We start from the raw sequence: 25,717 nt of genomic DNA on the forward strand, positions 1-25,717 counted from the left end.
TATTTTCAAAAAAAGATATCTTTATTGTAACTATACAGACTAAAAAAAAATCAACCTTGTCACTTATTAGCATAGTTACCTATTTCATTACTTTCTATTAGTATTAGGTTGACTGGTGCAAAAAAAAAACTATACATCTGAGTTCTGTTTAACTAAAGTAGTAGTAAATAATGATTTAGAACTTGAGTTAACTGCAGATTAAACATTAAAATGTTAATTTCTAAATTTCCAAAAAAATGATTTTATTATTAACTTTAATTATAGATCGTGTATCCACTATTCAGCAAATATCAAAAAACTTGGCATCACAATATGTGTTATACATTCGTTAAAAAATCGTAGAAATTCTTTCGTTTAAACCTATATAAATAACACTTTACAAAAAATAACGGTATAAAATGTATGAAATTTGTTTGTGATACTTGTTCGAAATGCTTGTATAATACTGGTAAATTTTTTTTGACCTATTTCGCGAGTACCACCGATCCAGCTTGGTGCAAAAACTTCTATAAAATAACAGTCGTCGCCCAATGATCAGTCTCGACTGTTAATCACGTCGAATGTCATTCAAAACCGACCTTGTACGGTGTATGTCAACCATATACAGGGCCGTCTTTAGGGGGGATCAATGGGGACATTTGCCCCGGGCGGCCAAATATTGATTTATTTAGGGGGCGGCCGGGCCCTCCCGCGGTAACTTGATGTAGTACTGTGTCAATAGATATTTATTTTTTTTGGAAAAAATTTGTACTATGACTCGACCCTTGTGATATTTTGTGAACTTAACAGTGCAACGATAACAGATAGCCCCTAGCATTATAGAATATATAATTAATATTATTTTACCATTGTCCATAACCACGGTTACAGATAGACAACCACGACTTAACCATATAGAATTATAATTAAAAATGTGTTAAGAAAAATAAAAAGAGTAAATCTATTTTTTTGGTTGAAGGGGGGGGGGCATAAAATTATGGTTGACCCAGGGCGCAAAGATTGGAAATATGGCCCTGATCATATCTTTATAGGCCTATGATGTCAACAGACAAACGTCAGAGGAAAAACTTATTGTGATTACAGATTTGGATATTTTGAACAAACACACCAGTGTTTACTATTCTAAGTGATGGATGCATACTTTAATACATATTTTTTTCTTAGTTCATTTAATTTCTTCAGTATGTATTTTGACTTGTTAATTCGTCATTTGAATATAATGTAGGAAAAATTGTATTTATTATTTTCTACACAATGTTCAGTGACCCGTGTTCTATAACACCATAATACTATAATAGTAATAATGTAATGCATACAATAATTATACATATTAATATGCCATGGCCAGACCCAGACAGACGCCCTACGAGGGATTGTCATTTTGCGGTCTGGTCTAGATAATTTTATTGTTGAAAGCGTATTGGCGGGACCGAGTAAAAATAACCCAATCTGGGCACGCACCGGAACGAATGCACAATATTATGTCGACTGTAAAAAAACGTTTGGAGATTTCGTGCAAACGTCAGCACTGTGCACCCGCCTTCTATTTTCACTCCCACCTATCGTCCGCAACGAACCTCTCTCGGCAATCGTTTTAATCTCTTTATCTATGGAAAATTCCGAAATTCCAATACACCTCCCCTCCCACCGATCAACCCGTTGATTTTCCGCCGCCGCACAACAACAATAATAATAATAATAATAATAATAATAATAATAATAATAATAATAATAATAATAGTAATAATAGTAATAATAGTAATAATAGCAATAATAGTAATAAATAAATTAAATTAGTCCGATTAGCGTTTCCGTGTGCCAAACCGCGGTGGTTTTCCGTGACAGCAACACTCGACTGGACGCGCGCGCGCAACGGTCGTTCGAGCGTCCCCGAATTCCGATCGGTGTACGTACGTTCTTAATATTATATCGTTTTCCGTTGATTGAATGTCGTCGGTCGCCGTACGTCTATGATGCCCACGAGAACCGAGAACGGCATCGCCAGACATCGAATACTGGCCGCCGTGGACGTCAGTGCCGGAGAACGCCAATGGAACTTGGTGCCATCCTGATCTATTAGGCGGACTCGTTCGCCAGGTCCACCGCAACAAAAGTGCTTCCCGAGTGTTTTGTTAATTCGTTAAATAGTATTAATTATATATGATATATTGTTCTTTTTTTTATTTTTTACCTACCGTAGGTACCTAGTTGTGTTTTCTTATGTATTTGTTTTGTGTCTGTACATAGACCGATGTAATTTGTAATAGAAATATTAGTGAGGTTGTGAATTTTTAGTTAGTATGTGTCGGTAAAGTGATATGTCGGTACGTTTGTCCAGCGGGTGTCTGCCCGCAAATGGTGAGAAACCACCACCACCCTCGTCAGACAAGATCGATTCCAATGGCCAACAGAACAATTTGCAGGACCATCAACAACTGCAGCAACAACAACCTAGGAGTAATAGTATGGACTATTTAAACTTCGAAGAGAAAAGACAAATAATTGCGTCTTCCTTGTCATTAACGGATTTCTTACACACTAGTGGTACTGCTACTACGCCCACATCACCAACTACTGGCAAGTTTATTATTGGTGAGTAAACTTGTAAAACGTATTTGCATAGATTTTTTCTTGAAAATCTTCTAGTGTATATTTATCAGTTAATGGTAACTTCAATTTAGTAGGTTCCTATGTTATAATAGATGGTTTATTTCATTGATATTTGCCTGTTTAATATTTTATTCGAAAAAAAAAACAAAATCTTTTTTGTTTAGGGACCCATGCACTTTCTTTTTTTCCTGAAAAATTAAATTACTGATTGTCTACATTATTTTGTATCTACCTAGAACCTACTCAAAATAATAAATAGTTAATAAACTACCAACCTACCTTCCAAAGAATTATTCAATAATTGTAAGACAATGAAAATCATGAGTCTTGTAAATTTAGTTGCCTGTTTAAAAAATAGAAGTTGGTATCCAGTATTTGATTTATATTAAAAAATAGGTAACTATTATCATTTTTTTTAGATTGGAAATAGGTATTCATGTAAAATTTTATTTAAGTTCTTCGAATTCCTGTGTACAGTTTTTTCATTAGGATTGAAATTTAAATTAGACTTTATATAATAGTTATCTTATCAGCCAATTCATTTTTGTACTAATAAACATTTAAGTTATAATATTGATGCTTATGTTATAAGCTTCATTGGATGATTAATTCATGGTCAACAAATTGACATCAATTTATTTATTTACAGTGAAGTGTAAATGTTGCACAATTCTATCCACTTAAAATTTTAATAACTTTTGAACTCTCTTAAAGTATATATTTTTATTTTGATTCTGTTTTAATAGAATGGTAATCATGAAAAATTATCTAACATAGAATTATTATTTTTTAAATACCCACTAAAATATTATTAAAATAATAATATTATGTTACAATGACATTCAGAATGACTCATACCTACCTTCATAAATGATGATGTTGTATATTAAACCTAATGAGTATTAAACATAATTTCATTAAAACTAAATACCTATCTTTGTGTTCCTGTATTAAAAATTTAGTACTTATAGGTAGGCCCAGCATTAGAAATTTTCTCACTAAAGGTAAATTTTTAATGCCTCTCTTCTTTACCAATATTTATTTAATTTTGCTGCCCTCAATTTCTTTAAAATTGTATGGGGCTTTAAAGTAACTCATGACTTGCTTGTGCCTTAGCGACAGGCCTGCTTACAGGTATACCATATACCACCTTCTAGTTGTAAACTGTGTGATCTAATAAAATGTATTATAATTTTATTTATAGTTATTTATGCAATTTTAAATTTACAATATGGTAAAATGTAAAAATTCTTTAAATGTTGGAGATGTCGATACTGTAGGCGAGCCAGCTAGGCCAAAGTTAGGTTGTTAGTTGTGTTGTTGCTATTATTATTTAATCGATAGGCAATACAATATATTAGAGGAACCTATAAGATATGATGCATGAAAGTATGAAATTTAAAATGTTTGTATTTAATTATGTAGGTATATTATTGAACCCTAAAAATTAATATGAGTTCAGATATTTTATAATTTTTTCAATATAATCTATAGTAAATCAATTTTTTAAGTTTGGTTTCTAAAAAAATATTTAACTTTAACCTCGATTTTAACCAACTTAGATACAATTTGTTAGTAGGTAAAATAAGTAGGTATAAGATAATTTAATTATACTAATAGTTTTGTTTGTTGCATTCTTCACTCTAGACTGCCCTTTAGGCCTGAATATTTGAACTTACTACTTAGTGTATCTTATTATGAATAATTTAGTTTATGATTATTATTTTAATAATAACACCTACACATCATATAGGGTGATTCATCAAGCATGCTCCCTGCCAATTTTTCATTTTATAATAAAGTTAATCTTACTCTTGGGATGTTTTATTCCAATTAAGGAGTGACCTGTGGCGATACAAACTTCTGTTTTTCATGCAAAATTCGCTTTCTTCATTTTAATTTATTTAGCAAATAATTCTTATGGAAATTTTGATGTACCAAATTCAAAATTTTAACCCATTGTTTTTTAGTTATTAAAATGTTTACATTCAAAATAATAGTCCTTAAAATGGATTAACCTTCAAAAGTTTAAAATAGATGTAATATTGGATCTAGTATTTAGGTATTATCCTTGGAAAATTTGTGTATATTATAAATATTATTAGATTTATATAAATTACTACAATTTTAAAATTATCATAGCCCCCACATCTTCCAGATCAGGTATCGTGGACCGATAATTATCTTTAGCACACAAAGTAAAATAACTCAAAAACTGCTCATTTGAGTTTTGATTTTGATACGTCAACATTATTTGGTTAGGTTAATTAACCTGTATAAAAAGAGGGGTAGTCACCAAAATTTTGTTTTGCTATGAGCACTTCTTAAGTAGTACAACAAATTAAAAAAATTTGAAAATATGGTTTGTAAGTAAGTATTTTAAATATTCCGAACATCATTTTTGAAAAACTGCATTACTGAAAAATAAATAGGGATGAGCGAGCATACTTGGAAATCACCCTGTATAATGTGTACTCGAGGACTTACACCTTAACTTACACCTTAACTTACACATTGCAATATCTCCTGATATAATAAATATATCATAAATCTGTTTATTTTTATTTGACTTCAGAGACAAAGTCAACATAAATTTAACTTTTTAGTAAAAAAGTAAAAAAATTAATTTTCATTTTTGAAACAATTCAAGGTATTCTGTAGAGTTTATTTTTTTGAAAATTTTGACCTTTCAACATTTTATTTTTATGATTTTTAATCATTTTTTTTATTTTGAAGCGGAAAAAATACCGGTTTTAATAAAAATACCCCCTCTGCGGCTAATGGGTATATCCTCTCGGGATACCCTATATGATCATCAAAGTGTATACCCCAGTGTATACCATTTATTATCATTGTATAAATATTGTTTTTATACTACAAAACTACCTATATAGTTAAATACATTAAGAAACTTATGGTTCATTGCAATTGCATCTATATTAATTATATAATATGGTATGAAACAACATTAATTTCACAGTTATAGGTTAATGATGAGGTTAATAATTAATTTTTTTTATATAATATTAATATCTATTTATTTATTTTATTTTATAATTTATATCTAATGTTGATGACCTATACACAATAGTTAGGTTGATATTACCTATATACACATCATGATTCATGATATACACATTCCCTAAATATCTTTAGATATTTTCTTATACTGTTGTAACGGTAAATTACTGTAAAAAAAAAAATAATTTGGTCATTCTATTGTTATGTTATGTGATCTTGTAAGGCATTACATTTTAAAATAAGCTATATGACATAGATAGGTATTCTATTATAATACATAGTTATATGCTTTTTATAACATTATTGAAGTTTCAGATGTCCATCGTGATAAAAATTAAGTTAACCTATGTATATACCTATATAATATTACTATTACAAAAAAGTACTTTTCTATACATTAGCGTAATAATATAGAAAATATTTTATTGAAAAAAAAATGTATATAGGTACACAGATCTTTTCCTATAATATTTTAGTATTATATGTTATGTGTAATAACTACTTGCATATTATTTTGTATTTTAATTTTAAATTTGTACCTTAATAATTTTATGGTACAAAAGGTTTATTTACTTTAAGTACAAATAGTAACTTACTATAGAATCGTTAGATTAAACCATTTTTCAAGGTACCTACTCATGTTCTTCATAATTAAATATCATTGTAGTATGTTAAAAGGTCTATAATTGTTTACAAGTAATATTAGTATTTTATTTGTCTATTATTTTCTTAAACACATAATTACTGAATAGGGATATTTAAACCATATTATAAACTTGTATATTTTAATAATATATTTTTAGTTGCACGACTATGTGAATATAATTATTGTACCTATTATAGTTTATATTATCATATGATTACCTATATTGTTTTATTTAATTGTTATTACATTTTTAGCCAAGAAGCAAAATGGTACAGCACTTCGAACTAATAGCTTAGGATCAGGAACACGTACCAGTCCATTACAATTAGATCGAAAACAACCCAGCAAGTTTTCTGCTTTAGGTAAACTTTTCAAACCATGGAAATGGAAACGAAAAAAGAAATCGGAAAAATTTGAAACAACATCTAGAAGTAAATTTTCAATTTTTAAATTTACAATAATAAATTAATATAATCTATTTATTTACTTGATTTTTTTATTTAATAGATTTGGAAAGGAAGATCTCAGTGCGAGCAAATCGAGATGAATTAATCCAGAAAGGAATCCTGTTCTTAGATAGTCCAATGGCTCAAACACATACGATCTCTGAATCAGGTATGAATATAGTAAACACAAATAAAATGACATGGTTAAAACTGTTATACAATGTTTGTATATATTTATTCATTATTAATAAGTAATAACAATACTGTCAATACACCAAAGCTTCATCCTCACATACATAATTTTGGTATCAGCTTAAATCATATAAAATGGATGGTGGAAGCATGGAGTTACTACATATTATGTTTGTGTAATAGTCTAAAGCAGCGGTTCCTAAACTTTTAAGGCACCCTTAAAAAATTGTTTGTGTTTCGCAGAACCCTAATGTCTAATCCAACTCAACTACAATTTTTCTAAATAAAAAAAGGAAAATCAATTCTCTAAACTCTCAAGTCTAAATAATATTTCAATGATACTATTAATGACTTCATTATTAAACTTAATTTTAAAAAAAAATTTCAATCAAACAATTTTTAAATAACAAACATTAAATAAACATAATTTTCTCAATAATCTCATACACCTGGCGGAACCCTTGACATTGTCCGACGGACCCCTAAGGTTCCACGGAACACACTTTGGGAAATGCTGGTCTAAAGCACACGTAACTGTATAAGTGAAGAATGTCTCATTTAGATGCTTAATGTGTGTACTAGGTATGCACAAAACAATCCTTCATGTATGTATTTATATTTTGCTGGTAAGTATTTAAATACAAGGTAGATTTTGGGCGATTGACTTTGAATGTCCTCATCTATATTCGATCCATATTTATCTTTTTAGTTAAATCTACTTCTCTTCACATATACATAATCAGTTAATTTCAACCAGTTACTCATTTTTTTTTAAGTGCTTTAGAAAATTAAGAAATAGCTCCATCTATAATATTGTATCCAAGATATCAGTGGTTAATTAAATTTGTTGGGGTATAGGTCACAATATTTTTTAATGTGTCATAAAAAAATTATCAAACAATTAATAATTATATGTTTCTTTTTTTGTATAAATAATATTTTGTAATCTATTTCTATAATTTTATTAGATAATTCACCCCAACTAAATCAAACTTCAAGTGGAACAACTACTTGTGTTACCGTCGCTCCTAATATTGGTTCATCAATGCTTTTCCAACAGCAACAAAATAGATATTCTAACCAATTTATGAATGGTAAGTACAAATTATCCATTACATAAATGAAACAAAGATCAGTAATTCAATAAAATACATTAGAATAATAATAATCAAAATATTAATTTAAAGAACTAAAATTTAAACTCCTCATCAAGTGTACTGAGAATAAAAAAATGTCTGTATTATTATTATTTTGTTTTGGTTTTAATTTAATATAATTGTGTGAGAAATAAAAAAATAAATATATATATGTAAACTGGGGTATAGAAATTAATGTTTTTGATATTTTTTTTTATCAAATTTACAGTTTTATCTGTAACATGAACCAATATTATCAATTAAGTATATTTTGTAATTTATCATGACAAATTTTTACAAAACTATAAATTAATTTTAAACACATATTTATGAAGCTATACTCAGAATATAAAATAATAATTTAATGAAATCAATATTATCATTAAAAAAACAGAAATTTAGCAGTGATCTGGTTTTTTAGGTGAATTTAAAAACTTTTACATTGTCATACCCTTTGCCAAGTTTCAGATTTTTTCAGTCATGTTTAGGAACATGTTTAAAATATTCTTTATTTAATACTATCCCAACTAATTTTTTTATCGATCATAAGATATTATGTGACCAAATATGAACATCATCTTATGAACACTTCTATATAATTTGAATAATCTGAATAATTTGTCTTAAAATCACAAAAATAATATTATAAGACAAAAATTAATTTTGTTATTTCATTCAGAATGAAAATTTGCATTTGGTACCAATACGCCTAAATTGTATAGAATAACATTGCATATGTATTTAATAAATCATATAAAAAACCAATTTGTTGATTTTAAGAAAATTATCTTCAAATATAATGTTTGAAACAAAATATAAAGCACGGTATGTATTTGAATGTGAACAAATCTAGTTGTTCTGAACCTTTCCTCCCTACTACATCGCATATGCGTAATTGTTATTAACATTTTATTATAACAAAATAATATTTATACTCAAAAATATTGTGTTAACATTCAGTATCTATTATTTATATTTTTCATTTCATTTATCTACCTAGTATTATATGTTATTTTATTTAACTGAAGCCATTAAAATACTTTTCCCTGTTTACTTTTGAATTCATTGTTGAAGTAATTAGACACTATTAAGTATATCATGGAATCCTTAATAAATCATAATATTATTAAATACTTGATAAAATAAAATAGTGTAGGTATTTATTAATGATGCAAAATATTTAATTAGTTCACACAATATAATAATTAAAATGTATTTAGTTTTCCCAATTATTAAGAAAAGTATTGCAATTTTTTTACCTTTGACCCTCTCTCTACACCTCCCTCTAACTTAATAAACTAGACTAACTAAATAAAATTTGATATCAGAAACTATCATCATAGTTGAAGATTGAAACACATAACCATAATACATTCCTATCTCCTCTCAAAATTTAAAATTGTACTACATAAAAATATTGATATTAACTTTTGGTTAACTTACTGGTATAAATTATTGTAAAAATTGTGTAAAAAATATAAAATTTCCTTTAATAAAAAAAAAATAAAAAGTTTCATTCTTGTTAGTTTTTGTAGTTATAAAATTATGCTTGTAAACATGATCCAATATTTAATCTGGGAAAGTTCCAAAGAATGTATTTACTTATTTATTTTACCAACAAAAAATAAATAACTAAAATATAGTAAAAAAAGTATAAAATAATGAAATACATTCAAATTTAAGAATTACCTGCATAGAATAAACATAGTTTATTACCATGAGTCTTCTTAATACTGACAATCTCAGTCGCTAAGATTTTTTCAGCTTTTTAGTTACTAGAAAGGTTGTAGTTTGTTCTCAAAGAACCTTCGATATATTTAGAGATTTCCCCTGTTTTGTGGTTTTACTGTATTTAAACCCTTAATTTAATTGAGAAAAGTCATTCTGCCATATAATATAGGTTTTAAGTACTTCTACCTAGTCATTGAGAAGTCTGTAACAAATATGTAAAATTTGGATGCAATAAAAAACGAATAAGCAGATGACAAAAACTATAACTAACCATAATTTATAATTAATTTATATTACCGTCAGTAATATGCAGTGGCACAACTTGAGCCAACATTTTGGTGAGGATGTAGCCCCTACCTGATGTTACATGAAAAGTAATCTGTGGCATGACGTCCCTCCCCCCACCAATATAATATATTGTATATATTGTTTGTTTTTAATATTATATCAAATTCACTTAAAAATATATAAAATTATACCAAAAAAGCAAATATGAATTTATTCAAGTTTTATTTTCCACAATAATAATATGCTGTGTATATTATAGTTCAGTGCATATACATGTAAAATTATGTAAAATAATAAGCTGACATAAATTGTTTCCTTAAAAACAAATACAGGCCTATTAATGATATTTACCGTATTATCATAGGCCATATAAAATAATTATACAATTAAAATAAAATATTTTTCCAAAAATAAAAATAAAATTTACAGTTTCTTTAATTATTTTTTTATTTTTGTATTTTTGGGGGGTTATTACAAGTTTTAAAGAGCTAAGCCTACCCCCCACCCATCCTAGTAGCCCTTATGGTAATACAGTAGGCTAATTAATTTAATCCACAACATGGTATATAATATAACGTTGTATGATTAGTTTATACCATAATATTGTTATTAACATACAGTATATCAATGGGAATAAGAAAAATAATATAAAATTACCTTAAAAATATTTTGAAAGTTTCATTGTTTATAGAAAATAATAATTTATGTGTAATGGCAAAAAGTTTTTATTACAAAAAACCGAAAAGAAATATTAAAATCGTTAGTATTCATTTAAGTATCTATTTTTGTCAACATTTCAACTTTAAACACTTCTTTTTTTTATAATTTTTAGAATTTCATTATGCTATAGCTGTGGTAAGAAAAACTTGATAGTTGATAGAAACCTTGGATCTTTTACATTTTCAAACTTGTCTTAAAAAAACATTTATTGGCGGAAATCGAAAAAAAACTATAAATCGAAATTCAAAGGATATAAATATCTCAAAAGGACCAAAAATATTTTAAAAATGAAATTATGCGACCAAAAAAAAAAATATTTTAAGTATCTATTATGGTTATTTATTCTAGATTTGCACCAAAATTGATGATGCGTATTTTTTTTTAGTTTATCCCGATTATTTTGCACAGAAAATAGTGTATTTTAGACCTAAAGTACTAACTCCGACCAACTTTTCTACTAGAAGCAACCCTCAAATTTGAAGATTGAAGTACTCTGCTTCAGAACGTCATAAAAGACAAAACAAATTCAAATTAAATTGAAAAAAACACATTGTATAACCAATAGAATATAAATCAAATATAGTATACTTTTAACTTTATTTTAGAGGTACCTTATCTTACTTTCTATCTAGGTACCGAAAAATCGACTCTGTACGTAATTTTATTCCCTCCTAAACATTTTGGTTGAAGTTTCTTCATTGTTTATAGCTTAAATAATACTTTTGATGTATTAATCAGTAATCATTCGATCTACTCCTGTGTATGAATTTCTATGTTTGTCAATTGGATCTACTCTAGATTTTGAATAGTAACCAAAGTCGTTTTATTTATCAACCTCAGCCTACAAATTATATTTAATTTATACTATTTCGTATTATAATAGTTGATTTTGATAAATATTATTAATAAGATCAAAATATACTTTGTCATTAAAAAAAAATAGCATATATGTATTATGTATTCCCATTTAAGTGATCACAATACACCAACCACTAAAGACATTCAAGATATTAAGGTGTTTATCAAAATCGTATTAAACCATATCAAAAACTACTAAAAAGTTGTAATTTACCTACCTACCTACCTAAATTGCTGATTGTGGAATCATTGAAAATTGTCACTGAAATTTTAAATTTAGTATTTAAAATGATTTTTTCCGTAAATTAGTGGCATTTTAATTTCAGAGTTATTTTATCAGTTTTTTTTTTTAAAGGATAAGCTTTACCTATATGTAATTTTTATTTTCATTCCATTTATTTAGAAAACAATTTAAAAACGATTTACTAATCATTCATCTGTAATAAACGATTTAAATGCTATATTTCAAATTACTATATTAGGTAAATCGGCAAATGTACCTTTCCCGCCTATAATTATTACACAGTAGACGTTATTGAGTTGGCTACCCTGATTGGATTTTTAGGTAAGGCGGAAATGAATTATTACACACAGGAAAAAGTAATGTTATGTCGTGCATTCTCAACTATGCCATGGGGCCCCTCAAATCGTATATCCACGGCAACGGTAGTTAGGTTTTTAAACTTCGTGTGACGTGACCCGCCGTGTAGTCGCTGCCGTTTCATCGTTGGTTAATTTGTTTTTTTTTTATGAGCTTTTGACAGTATACCACTAGACGATTTACAAAGGTCAACTTTGAACGAAGTACAAACAACTGCCTGTTTTTTATTTATGAAATATAAGGCTGCTTTAGATCGAGTTGTAGCTAATTTATTCATGTTACCTAAAACCCGAACTACCCCCAAAACGACCAATGATGGGATATATAATGAAATGTTCTTGTTTTCACAGAGGTATGTTACATTTTTGTAAACGCCAGTCAGTAGTTTTTCAAGTTGACAAATATTTTATTGCAATCAAAATTTTAAAAAAAAATGATTAGGTATAAAAATAATTATAAATTTTGTATTCCACGGCAATAATGTATCTACCTTGTGTGTAAAAACAATTATTTAATTCATTTTAAAACTTATTCCTAAAATAATTTTTATTTAAATTTTTACGAATTTTTATGTCATAATTGACATTTTGCTGGGTTTTATAGATTGATAGACTTTCTTTCTAAAAAAATTTAATTTAAGAATTATGTCTTATTTAACTAAATATACAATATTCAGATTAGGTACCTATTTAAAATTTAAAAACTAATAAAATATAAAAAATAAATTTAAGAGTCTAGAGATCGTAGTTATTCTTATTATTATTCTTAAGAATATTATTGTAATATTTTATTAATATTAAAATATTGAACCTTTCATAATACACGCTGCACACAATACTTCTAATATTTTAATATTTGTTGGTTTTTTTATGCGTTGAAATCTTATATCTATTTTAAAAATCGAATATTTTGTTAGGTACGTTGCGTGACGTTTAATATAATATACTACCAATAACTAAAATAACGAAGAACTCTAATGGTAGTATTTTTAAAAGCAGTTAATAAATTGCCCAAAAAGTCAATAATCACAATTATATTAAAACGTTTAGTTTAAAAAAAATGTATTTATTGAACTTGTACTATTGTTACCCTACGGCCTACAATATTTAATATTTTACAAAATTATTAACTTTCGTTAATTTAATGTCTTGTGATTTTGGTCGAAGCTGAAATTGTAGGGCTTGTATTAGATATGATCTGATCATAAACTCAAGTCACGATTGGTATTTGGTAAGAACTAATAGTGGAAGGTTGATTTTAACTGTTTCACAGCTACGATGCATAGCGGTGTTCATCTTTATATGACCGTTTACGTATGCGAAACATAAAAGCATTAACAGTTAAAGTAACTGTACTCCATGATTAATTGTGTCACAAAATATATAAATAAATAAAATCATAACAATATAATTAGGTAGATTACATAATATTACATTTATTTTTCCAAAATAAAAATGTACACTCCCGGTAACTGTATAAATTATTTGGCATACAAAAAAAAAATGTAACAGAATAACATCTTATTTCAATACTAACTTAACATTTTATGTAATTATTAATGAATTTTTTCGTTTTTGATGATTTTTGTTTTAACTTAATTTGTTTATATAATATCCATATTGAATTTATTATGTTTGTAATCAATAAGTGCTCATTATCCCACCACAAGTTAAATTCGGAACTTAATTCATTCCATGTTACAAATTCCGAAAATTATTTATTTTAACGACTTGTATGACGATTTATATTATATTTTATTACCTGATTTTCTGTGTTAGTTCTTTGTGTTACTTACTTTTACTTCCTTTCATAACTCTTTATCGAGATTTGAAATCTGTTGTTACAGCTTATTTTTTTTCAGAAAATACTTCTTTTTTTAATAAATATAAATATAAATATAAATAAAAACTCGTGTCGCCGATTTCATTCATGCGTCATGTGCCAAACCACGTAGCAGTGACCTTAGTCAAGACCTCGTCTTAACATTTATCATATTATGCACATTATCTTAGTTTTACTTTCTTGCATTTAGTTTTAAATACATGACTAAAAAGTTTGTTAGAATAATTAAGTTATACACAATTAAATAATATCTACTTAATAATTTTAATAAAATTGAATGATTGATAAACTATGGAAATCGGAAAATATTCGTTACGCCTGTGTTGTCTCTGTAAATGAGTTACGTATTCGGCACGTAGATTTAGGCGTGTGCCATTAATCATTATAGATTAACTTTTTCAGAATAATTTTAATTTTGAGGATTAAATTAAAATTAGGCACTGGCAACCATTTGCAAATGGAAAGTTGATAGCTGCTTGTCAAATATTATATTTATTATGATACATGTATAATAAATTCACCATGTGTGTATTTTTAAGAACTTGCGTAGTTGTGTACAAATGTTATAAAATAAAACATATAACATGTTTCTATCATATTTTAAATTAAACCCAACAAGCTTTTGCTAAAGTTTTACTAACCTTATATATCTGCGCAATTGTAAAACCGCAATGACTATTTCTCTTTCCCTTCCCAATAGGTATCTATTAAAGAAGTATTTTGATATTTTATATATTTTATTTTGGATCCCAGCGTAGATTTGTATAGCCGACTCAGTATATTCCGTATGATCATTTATAAATTGTAAAAACTAATCATCGAAAATCGTTTAATTTTTGAAAATTGATAAATATTTTAACATATTTTTTCACTGTTTGATCTAAAATATTATATTCGTGTGTACATTTCATACAGTATGTACTATATACCTATAACCTATATGTTATATAATATGTATATTTCAGTGTATACAATGAACCTATACACTAGAACACTAAGTACGTATTATAAAATTGCTACGTATTCATTTCTTATAAGGCAGTAATCTTAAAATTCGTCATCACCTCCGTATATACGTTATACATATCACGCAAGTGTTAAAATGTGCATTAGAGTAAAACCTACTGTTGATATTATATCCACGACGCAGGGAAAAATAAATTACGATTTATAAGGCAGTAAATATAATGCACTATAAAAAAATACGAAACTAAAATATGTATGTAAATCCTTGATAAACGTATAACCTAAAAATTCTTAAAACCATGCAAATTAACTATACTATAAAGCTAAACAAAAAAACTTATTTTTTTTATCATGTAAACCTTAGGTTTTATACTTTTATGAAATATACATATAATGTGATCACTTATACTGTCAAAATAAATCGTTTACATTCACAATTTAAACGGTTTTGAGAACTTGTTGAAAGCAAGTAGTAGTTCCTCTCATCTGGAACGGGTTATAATTATTAAAACCCTATCAGATGCAAAGAACCGAAAAGTGACTTATAAATACTAAGTATGAAAATGTCAAAAATTGAAAAATAATCGTTTCAATATCGATGGTTCGATATGAGTTTGATTTCAACTCAATTTCAAAAAACCTGTGTAAGACAAGTACAATAATTATCTTGATCTTATACCCGTACGACTTACCTATAACAATATTTTTTTTTAGTTTAAATATTAAAAGTGACAAAGTAAATACAATTAAACATAATTTTATTTAATTCTTAGTAAAAAGTTAAAATGCATACATCTCTTTCGAGAACAATAAAAAAATTCTCCCGACATGTTTACCAATAATTTTTTTCGTTATAAATATTAAGATGATTTAATGTTAATAAAAGCTTCTTTAAAATAAGAATTTTTGTTATTTAAACTAAAATATCGATAAAAATAAATACATATTTTTTCTATATTTCCTTAATCCTTATAATGGAATCTTATAAAATATATAATTGTGCGATTAATTTATACAATATAAAACTATAAAACTAACAATAATTACTAAAATCATAATTTTGTATTTGCAGTAGCCTATGTAATTTTTTTTACGAATCTTGAAAGAGTTTTTTTTAATTTAATGTCTATAATGGAAATAATGTTATATTTTGCACATTTTTGGACCGATAGATTATATTTTATAATTTAAGTATGTTAACTGTGTTAATTGTTTGTGTATAGTTGGTACTTTGATATTAGATATTCCTTTGTCTAATATTATATCCGTGTTTAGTTTATAAAGAAAGATTATTTTTGATAATGTATAGTACCGAAGCTTGCCTATGTTCGCGTGTATATATATTACACGACACGACGACTCGTTTTTAGCGTTTCGCGTTTACGTTGGAACCGCGCATCAACGGCGCGTGACATGCAAATAATAAATTGGCACTTGTTGTTTATTTTTAGAAATTCCGCAGCGCCACCGCGTGCCGTTGATTAACCAATGTGCGATGCGTCACCGACGGCTGTAGAATAATAATAATAATAATAATATTATATTGTATAATATCTATATAAAATAGTATTTTACTATTTAATAATATATATTTTACAGTATTTTATTATTATACTATTCAACAACATTGATACTTGTGTAATTGTGTTCACTTAATATATTACGAATTATGCCGCACGATTTGAATATGACTATACACAGGTATGAGTGGAGAAGAAGTCGTTGGCGTCCCATGGATGCAAATCGCGGGGGTTTCCCATGGGGACAAATCGCGGGGGTGCTTAGTGTGCATAACTCATACACGCACTACCTACAGGATTCATAAGCCTCACCTGTGCGGCTGTGCCTTCATGTTGTCTCCAATAACGCATATTAATTTGTATGCATTTTTTTTCAGTTTACTTCAAAAGTATTTATAATGTTAATAGTTATTATTTAAACGGCGAACACACACTTTTCAAAAGGTGTTGTTTACTTACAACACATTCTTTCTGGGAAAGATTTTTAACTTCTATGTATTTTTTATTGATTTCGCGATTAGAAGTAAAGTACCCGATTTTCTAAAAACTTCGATACAAAATATATCGAACAGGTTTCTTTTTATAAATAAACATTACAATTTATAGTTGTCTAATTTAGATGAGTCCATACATTTTGCTTGGCGCTTACTTAACGTGTTATAGTAATAAAGTAGATTATTTGCGTCGGTACAACGAGAAAGCTGTTTAGCTGCGGTATTATTAATAATAATTTATGTTGATATATATTGTGGCAAAATCCTATAGCACTCGCCGGAGTGTTTTTGTTTATACATATATATATATATACACCATATTATATCATAGCGGTGGCATATTTGTCGGAAGAACATAATATTATTATAATAGTGTATTAGCTACATGGCAGAGGTGCAACCTCCCAGTTCCCCGGCGCCTTCATTGCCGGTGTTCCGAACGGGTGGGCGACTAGTGTAGCGTTAAAATTCCCTCGTACAAACGCGCGTGCTAGACAAATTTCAGTCGATATATTTATTAGTCGTCGCGCGTTCGTGCAGCCATCTCGGTGATCGATCCACTTCTCTCTCTTCTCTTCATCGCACACGTTATATATATATATATATCATGATAACGCAGTTGCACAGCAGAAGAATCCCGTCATTTCCATCCGTGCTTCGCTCGTGATCGTATTCGAATACTGGCATCATACTGCACAATAATCGACAATCCGTCGCACTCTTATAAAATATTAAAATATAACATCATTGTCGGAAATCGATCTCCGTGTTGAAATGACTTCGGTAGTCAACGATAACTTCAGACCTCGGACGCGAACGGGTTTTCCGATAGATAGGTATGGGCCCGTCGCCTCAAAAAAGAAGAGATCTCCGCCGCTACTCGCGATGGTTGCCCGGTCGACAGCTTTCGTCCGGAGGATTGCAGGTAAAATTCAATATTATTGTACCCGTGGACCGTGACGGTTGAGTGAGTGGTTTGGGGGAAATCCAATTATTTACAAACGGTAATAATTTTATCGTCACGCGCGTGTCGTGCACTATACCTATACCATAGCGCGGTCGAGATACGCCGTCGGCATGGAAATTACTGTTGGGCGCGACTGCAATTGGTTCTGCGGTGTTCGTAATTCACACGTACAAATATCAAAATTATCGCATTTTCCAAATATTTTTAAGAAAACGGTTTATGTATAAACGGTTTATATATTACTGCATAGCGATACAACTATCAATACCATTCAAGTGTTTAAAAACTATCGACTACATACAATGTACTGCATTTATACAAAATTAGCTCAATTATCTGTGTTATACTAAAATTCGTCAATAGAGTATGCGAATCTGTGGGTCAATTTTAAAATTTTCCTTTCTAGCTATTTTACTCCATCAGAAAAATATAAGATTTGAAAACATATGTAAGGTCCTTTTCTCGTTTCTAAAAGTCTGAATTTAGCTCAATTTCGTTATTGTTATATACTTATATAAATAATATGTATAGGTAATTTACCTTAAAATCAATCATTTTATTTATACATTTTAAGTATTACAGTTGTTCAAAAATAAATAAGTTTTGATTTGGAGCCTACTATGCAATATTTACCTTCAATTTACATACTTTATAAATATTTTCATTCTATATGTTATATAACAACGCCATTCGTCATATCTTTGAGTATATTTTTTATACATTTTTAATTAAATCTAATTCTCATATCTTCATCTGACCACATTATATTAGTTACATGAAATACATATTTTCTATTTTGAAATTTCAGCAAACAATGATATTTATGTTTGTCTTGCAGACAAGTATTTATTCTTGTAACTTTAATTTATAATGAAGGTTTAAAATAATAATACTTCTTCAAGAGTTGTCCAGTTAGGTAGGTATACTTAAGAAATAACTTAATTGTAAAAATAAATAATCGAAAAACAACGAAAGAAATTTTTGTTGAAAGTAATAAAAGCTATTACCTAGTACCTACCTATGTATTTGCTGTAATAGTTAACAAAAATATATTTTATTTACAATAACATGATTAATTACAAAAACCACTAACGTTAAGTATAATACATATATTATGAGCCTAAAATATACAGTATAAAATTGGAAAATAAAACAGAAACCCTAACTATCGCAATAATATATGCAGCATACGATATTATATTTCCATTTCTAGATCAATAAAACAAACTACTTGTTATTCTATAGCTAACTTAAAATGATAAATATCTTTCGTTACAATTTTTCTTAAATTTAGTTTGTATGAAACTATGAAATAATAGTTGTATAGTCATGTATATTGTATATATCACATAATTAAACGAATAATAAATTAAATCTAAGCGTGTAACTAGCGTAGTATTCAATGGTCCTTTAAAATTGCTTGTAATAAAACCACAAAACGTTTATAGTTTTTTATAGAAAAGAGAATTTGTCATAGACGTTTAAGTAAAAAGTATTTATTTTATAAGGCCTAGCTATTATTAGATCTTTGTTTAAGTCTCGTGTAGCTTTTATCCGTGCCATGGTCAAATAGATGCTACCCCTGTTGAGCTATAAAATAATTTATTAAAATTAAATCAGAATATTATGATATTTGCCAAAAGAACAAAAGAACCTTTAATCAATTTATGAAGTTAATAATTGTTACCCCCACTCCCGCCAAAAAAATAAAAATATATATCCGTTAAGTTTTTATTATTATTATTATTATTATTATTAAATTAAATCATTTGATAAATGATACATAGGTAGGTACATACCTAGCTTTGTATACCACGTTAGTACATTCTTGAATCATGAACAAATTTATTCCCAATAATTCAAAGTTGAATTTTAACCTTTTTTAACCTATACCTCTCCTCGAACAACATTTAATCGCAATATATATATATTTTAAATACATTTTATTTTTTATAAATTTATGAATATTTACGTAAATGTTATGAAGTTGTGAAATTTAAATTAAATAAACACTTAATTGATTTGTGTATAAAATACAATTATTGCAAAGGTAATCTTCGACAATACCGATAGTAATTCGGTTACACGCGGAAGTATACTAAAATAAATCTAGTTAGTAGTTATATTTAAATGCAGCTATTTTTAATGTTGAGTACATTTAATAGATCTTGTTTTTCTACATATTTACGCAAGTTACTGAAATAATTAATTTTTGTAAAAAAAATATTTAAACGTGTGTTACTTTGAATTTGTTTCTCTGTAAATCAAATGACATTAAATTTAATTAAATATTTTGGCATAATATTATATTAAAATTTTTCTCAAGAAACAGTTTATTTTAATTATCGTGATTGTATTGATACATACTAGATTCTTAATTTTTTAATTAAAAATGTTAATTTTAGGATCCCTGACTTTCATTTAAAAAATATCTTTTATTTAAGTACATATTTTTTTGTATATTGTTTACCGATTTAAAATGTTTAAAATGTAATAAAAATATGTAAATTTAACGACGAAGAATTATTATCATGCTCTACCAAAATACAGCGTGTCAGTGTTATTTTATCAGTCGTCTGTCTTCAGTAGGTATCATTTGTATCAAAACATTTAGAAGACATGTGCGATGTGCCACATGAATAGCCAAATGTTATTACGTTTTAATAATAAACATGTTCATTTACGTCAACACTATTGAATTTATCCGTGTAAATTTTACTTTATTGATTTAATTTTAAATGCCGAATTATTTTTTTTTAATCTGTACGTACTTAATGATATAATATAATAAAATATCCACTCGTAGTTGATTATTAACCAATTCTTGCACTTATGATGCTGTGCTCCTACTGTTATAAATATTTTAAGCATTGGGTAGATTATATTCTGTATTTTTTTGTGCATATTTATTTGATTATGATGAATCTAAATTTGTTTAGGTTTGGTTAAGAATTTAGGATAATATTATGTAATATGAATGTATATCAACTTAATAATTTTTGAGATCTTTGAATAAAAATAATCTTTTAATCAGCATTCAGCTTAGAACAAATAACAGACAACGCATTAAATGATAAGTGTTGATATTTTGCAAAGAATAATGTATATTTGGCAACTCACGGGACCATAGATTAGTTAACTATTTCTGGACCATTTAAGTTATGTGACGTGAAATGGAATGTGTTTATCTAATTTTAGAATATTTAGGCCTTGTGCAAAGGAATAATAAGGAATGATTAGTTACATCAAAAATTATTATTTTTGAGTGTATTCTATTTTCTCTGATTTGGTACAAAAAAAGATGTGAACCTGCCAAATATCGATATTTAGCGGCCATGACTTCTAGTTTGAATAATATTGTGTTGTTGTAGATTGTAGATATAGTGTAATAGTTGCTTATGAAAATGCCAAATAATATTTTTAAACTATTGATTATTTGAAAAGTACTTTACGCAACAAATGTAAAATGTATATCAAATTATTATCATGTCATATTTTTGTTAAAAAAAATAATCATCGATTACTTACAATATTTACATTTTACAATAATTCAATATGCTAAAAGTACAGTACTAAAATAAAATAAAATAATTACCCATCTAGTATTGTTACATAATTATTCATACTATTATACACCTTCTTGGTTGGGTAAGCTTATACTTAAAAGTTAAAGTTATCAGAAGTAGAAACTATTGTTTTAAATTAAAATTTAATAGTACGATACCTCTTGATGTATATTGTGATATTGTCACTTATTTTATGGCCTTATGCCATGATTCCACGTAATAAAAATTGAACATTTCACGCATATTATGATGTCGCGTGTTACTTTTCGGTTATCACTTATACTACAGACCTAAAAAAATTATTTAAAATTATTTTTCTTTTATAATGAAGAACATTTATATAGGCAATAAAAAAATTACTCATCATGAGTTTAAAAATATATATTGAATTATAATTATTATAATAATTTTTAATTAATCAATGCCTGTATATGGCTTATATTTTATATGATACAGGCAATTTAAGCTTTTGTCATTTTTATCGTGAATTACAATTTTTTTGAGGTGTAACCTATTTGTATCAAGAAAGTTTGCTAAAATATATTTCTATGATTGAATTAAAGTTTATTTTTTTAGATACCTAATACATTTTTATGAAAATAATTTTATACTATGCTGATAATTAAATCTTTCATCATTTTAGACTTGAACAAAGATAACAAGACTGAAACGGTGCAAGGCCATAACGAGCCAGTAGAATTAAGTTTTGAGCAGCAGCAGCAGCAGCAGCAGCAGCAGCAACAACAGCAGCAGCATGTAGCTGAACAGCCTAGTAGCTCAAAACCTGAACGACCCAACTCGCTTACAGGTCCTGGTGGCACGCTCACCAGACGCCTGTTCTGTTACCATGCACCTAATCAGTCCTTATTGGTAGGATCCGGTCAGTCACCTACCAGACCTCCAAATTCACTATTGCCACCAGGTAATTTTATCACTAAATGGCAGATATACATGTACATGAGACCATTTGCTAATATATTATTTTTTTATGATTACAGGTAGTGAATCTCCGAAGTTAAATTGTGATAGGACATCTTCGATGATTATGCCTGGACAAAATATGTCTCAGATGGCCAGTGGTGTTAGGACAGGCTATTATCATTCCAGCCCTAGGATGATGTATAACAATCATCCTGGGCATTCATCATTAATGCTTTCTGATTTACCTGAACCCCCTATACCGGTGTCTGAAGTCGGCCCAATTCCTCCACCACCCATGTTCAGCTCACCAGCTCAACAATCATACTTATACCAACGTAATAAAATTATAAACAATAAGCGTTGTCAAATATCTAAAGTGTTTTGTCCATTTAGATAATAATCGTCAAAATCATAGTGCCAATGATAATAATGATGAGGAAATGGAAATGGGAACTAATGAAGATGATTATGATGATGATGACTATGATGAAGAAGAAGATGATGACGATGATGAAGAAGAAGTAGATGATGATGATGATTCTAATGGATTTAGAATAAGAAGTCGTCACAATTTTCCTAGTCATATAGAGCAGATTCCTGCTAAAGAACCTGTCTTCAATGCACAACCTCTTAAGTCAGCACTGAAAAAACCATCAACACCTAATCAAAGTCAAGAATCATCACAATTGCTCAAGTATGTTGTTGAATAATAAATATTAAATTAAAAGAAGTAAATAAAAATAATTTGCAATAGTCGAGGTTATAAGAAAGAAAAGTGAATAGTTTGCCATTTTGCCAATTGTTTGGCAATTGTTTGGCTCTTCATTTCATTATTTTATTTTTCTTAATTTGTTTATCGCTGCATAGCAGAAGGGCTCCACTTAAGCCCAGGATACGTTTTTGGTAAATTTAGTTTAATTTTTAAATTGTTCTACTGTTAAATTATTTTTCAATTAAATTACAGTGGTGCTAATCGTCCAGTAGTGTTTGGAATTTCACTACCTTGTTCATTACAAGAAAATAAAGAAAATGCTAGACCTAATGAGTCTAGTGATGATGACAGTTCTGGTGATGGACCCATATTGTACAGAGATGATAATTTAGATAGTAAGTTAATTTAACTATTAATTGTAGTTATACTTAAATTTTTCCAAACCAATCTTGGCTAGTAATATGAGTACTACTTCACAATTGTAATTCATATTTAGATCGATTGGCTGAAAAAATTGCTAGGAAAGACAGTCTTGCTATTAAATTGGCCTTACGTCCCAATCGACAAGAGCTCATTAATCGTAATATTCTTCAAGTCCAGAGTGATAAAGAGCGACAAGAGACAAAAGAAGTCATTGGTGCACGTCTTATAAGGTATTTAAATGATATTGTAACTACTTATTATAACCTTCTTAAGTATTAATTTATTTTTCTTACTGAATTAATATAAATTAAAATCAACTTTTAGGCGTTTGAGCATGCGACCAACCCAGGAAGAACTCGAAGAAAGAAATATCTTAAAAAGTAAAATATTTTGTTCAACTTATTATAATTAGAATTCAATTTTTCATTACTAAATTAAATTTTAGAACAAACAGCTGCAGAAGAAAAAAAATTAAAAGAAGAAAAGAAACGCATGTTGTTAAGAAAATTAAGTTTTAGGCCAACAGTTGACGAATTGAAAGAAAAAAAAGTAAGTGTTATTTCATTTTAAACTTTATATGTATGAATTTAACATTTTTGAATTCTAAAAATTTTAGATTATTCGATTCAATGATTACATAGAAGTAACACAAGCACACGACTATGATCGGCGGGCCGATAAACCATGGACTAGGTTGACAACCAAAGATAAAGCAGCTATACGAAAAGAACTAAATGAATTTAAAAGCTCAGAAATGGAAGTGCATCAAGAAAGTAAACATCTTACCAGGTTAGTTTTAAACTCATTGCTACTGCATTTTATAACAAACAAAATAACTTAGATCTCTAAATAATTAGGTATCATAAAAAAAAATATCATATGTACTGCATATAATAATATATCTGAAAATATAAGTGACTTGTAAAATCTTTGAATAGTACATGATTAATTGTAATTGTAATTTTTGTTTTTAAAGTAACAAACTTAATATCTACCTAATGGTTGGTGATATATAAGATATATATTTTTAATATTAATACAATTATTAATTATATTATGACTCATTTAAATAAATACAATATTTTTAAGATTTAATATACATGATAAACTCTTGATTACCCACAAATTACGGAGGTGCAACAACCGCAGATAAGCAAATTCCACGGTAATCCACATAATAACAGAAAAATAACACTTATTGAAACAAAAATGTTATAGCTAAATAAATAAAATATATTATGTAATATTAAGCCTCAGACCAATGTCTGTCTAGTTTTGTCAGATTACACTCATTGTTTCTAACGATCGGCCGCCGCTTAAAAATTGCTCTAAAGTGACACTTGCAAGAGAATAACACTCGGGGCATGTTAGCCACCCCCATTTCTCCTGCCAGAGGTTACTTTTATTTGAGACATCTTAAGTGTAGTGTATTAAATGAAAAAAATATTTATTGGATTTTTATTTACTCATACCACAGATTATATTAAACTTAACATTTTTTAATATAATCTGTGCTCATACATTGGACTGATTCGTTGAACCATAATGATTTTTGTTGTATTCATGATGTAATGTATGTACGTATTAAATAATTTTATATGTAATTTAGCGACTAATCACCGATAATCGAGAACGTACTGTGTGTATAATTATTCTGCTCAAGTGTTTGAATCTCTTCCATGATATAATACTACTTAGTAAATGCTACACTATCATAATATGTAATGACTGATAAATCATAGTTTTACATGATGTTGATATTGAATTGTTTTTGAGAAACTATATATTTAATTTGTAGATTTCCAAGTTATTCATAAGTATAAAGATAGATAAAAGTCTGATTTCTCAATCGTTATAAATTATTAAATGTTTAGTTTTAGGGTATTTATTTATAAATCATATGGTGTAAAATTGTAAAACCATATTCATATAATGTTAACACTTAATATACTTTTTGTTTACAGATTCCATCGACCGTGAACTTAACAGATATTCTCACATGTCATAAAAACTAAATTTATATATATATCTATTAAAAAAAAGAGCAAGAAGAAAGA

At 27.8% G+C, this 25,717-nt stretch overlaps 1 protein-coding gene across 4 annotated transcripts; it reads left to right on the forward strand.

Moving 5' to 3' along the window:
- The first annotated feature begins 1,234 nt into the window (after window positions 1-1,234).
- On the forward strand, window positions 1,235-25,702 carry LOC111027481 (phosphatase and actin regulator 4-A). 4 transcript variants are annotated; one of them, XM_022305867.1, is made up of 14 exons: window positions 1,252-2,592; window positions 6,532-6,708; window positions 6,785-6,892; window positions 7,884-8,009; window positions 22,248-22,526; window positions 22,603-22,860; window positions 22,919-23,219; window positions 23,393-23,428; window positions 23,490-23,632; window positions 23,734-23,890; window positions 23,985-24,040; window positions 24,106-24,209; window positions 24,277-24,449; window positions 25,625-25,702. In XM_022305867.1, exons 1-14 carry the CDS (start codon window positions 2,319-2,321, stop codon window positions 25,638-25,640), a joined length of 2,208 nt encoding a protein of 735 aa, XP_022161559.1. In that variant the 5' UTR covers window positions 1,252-2,318; the 3' UTR covers window positions 25,641-25,702. The 4 variants fall into 4 exon arrangements, with proteins under 4 accessions (XP_022161562.1, XP_022161559.1, XP_022161560.1 ...); XM_022305868.1 differs by having other exon boundaries at window positions 23,396-23,428; XM_022305870.1 differs by lacking the exon at window positions 25,625-25,702 and having other exon boundaries at window positions 1,235-2,592; window positions 24,106-24,213; window positions 24,277-24,399.
- The last annotated feature ends 15 nt before the right edge of the window (window positions 25,703-25,717 follow it).

Source organism: Myzus persicae, unplaced genomic scaffold (genome assembly GCF_001856785.1).
Source record: "Myzus persicae strain clone G006 unplaced genomic scaffold, MPER_G0061.0, whole genome shotgun sequence".
Taxonomy (NCBI): domain Eukaryota; kingdom Metazoa; phylum Arthropoda; class Insecta; order Hemiptera; family Aphididae; genus Myzus; species Myzus persicae.

What these genes read in the sequence shown, in the direction of transcription:
- LOC111027481 (XM_022305867.1), top strand. Translation starts at nt 2,319, where the DNA reads ATGTCGGTACGTTTGTCCAGCGGGTGTCTGCCCGCAAATGGTGAGAAA. An exon ending in AAATTCACTATTGCCACCAG is followed by an intron (nt 22,527 to 22,602) that starts GTAATTTTATCA and finishes TTATGATTACAG; the next exon opens with GTAGTGAATCTCCGAAGTTA. An exon ending in ATTGGTGCACGTCTTATAAG is followed by an intron (nt 23,891 to 23,984) that starts GTATTTAAATGA and finishes ATCAACTTTTAG; the next exon opens with GCGTTTGAGCATGCGACCAA.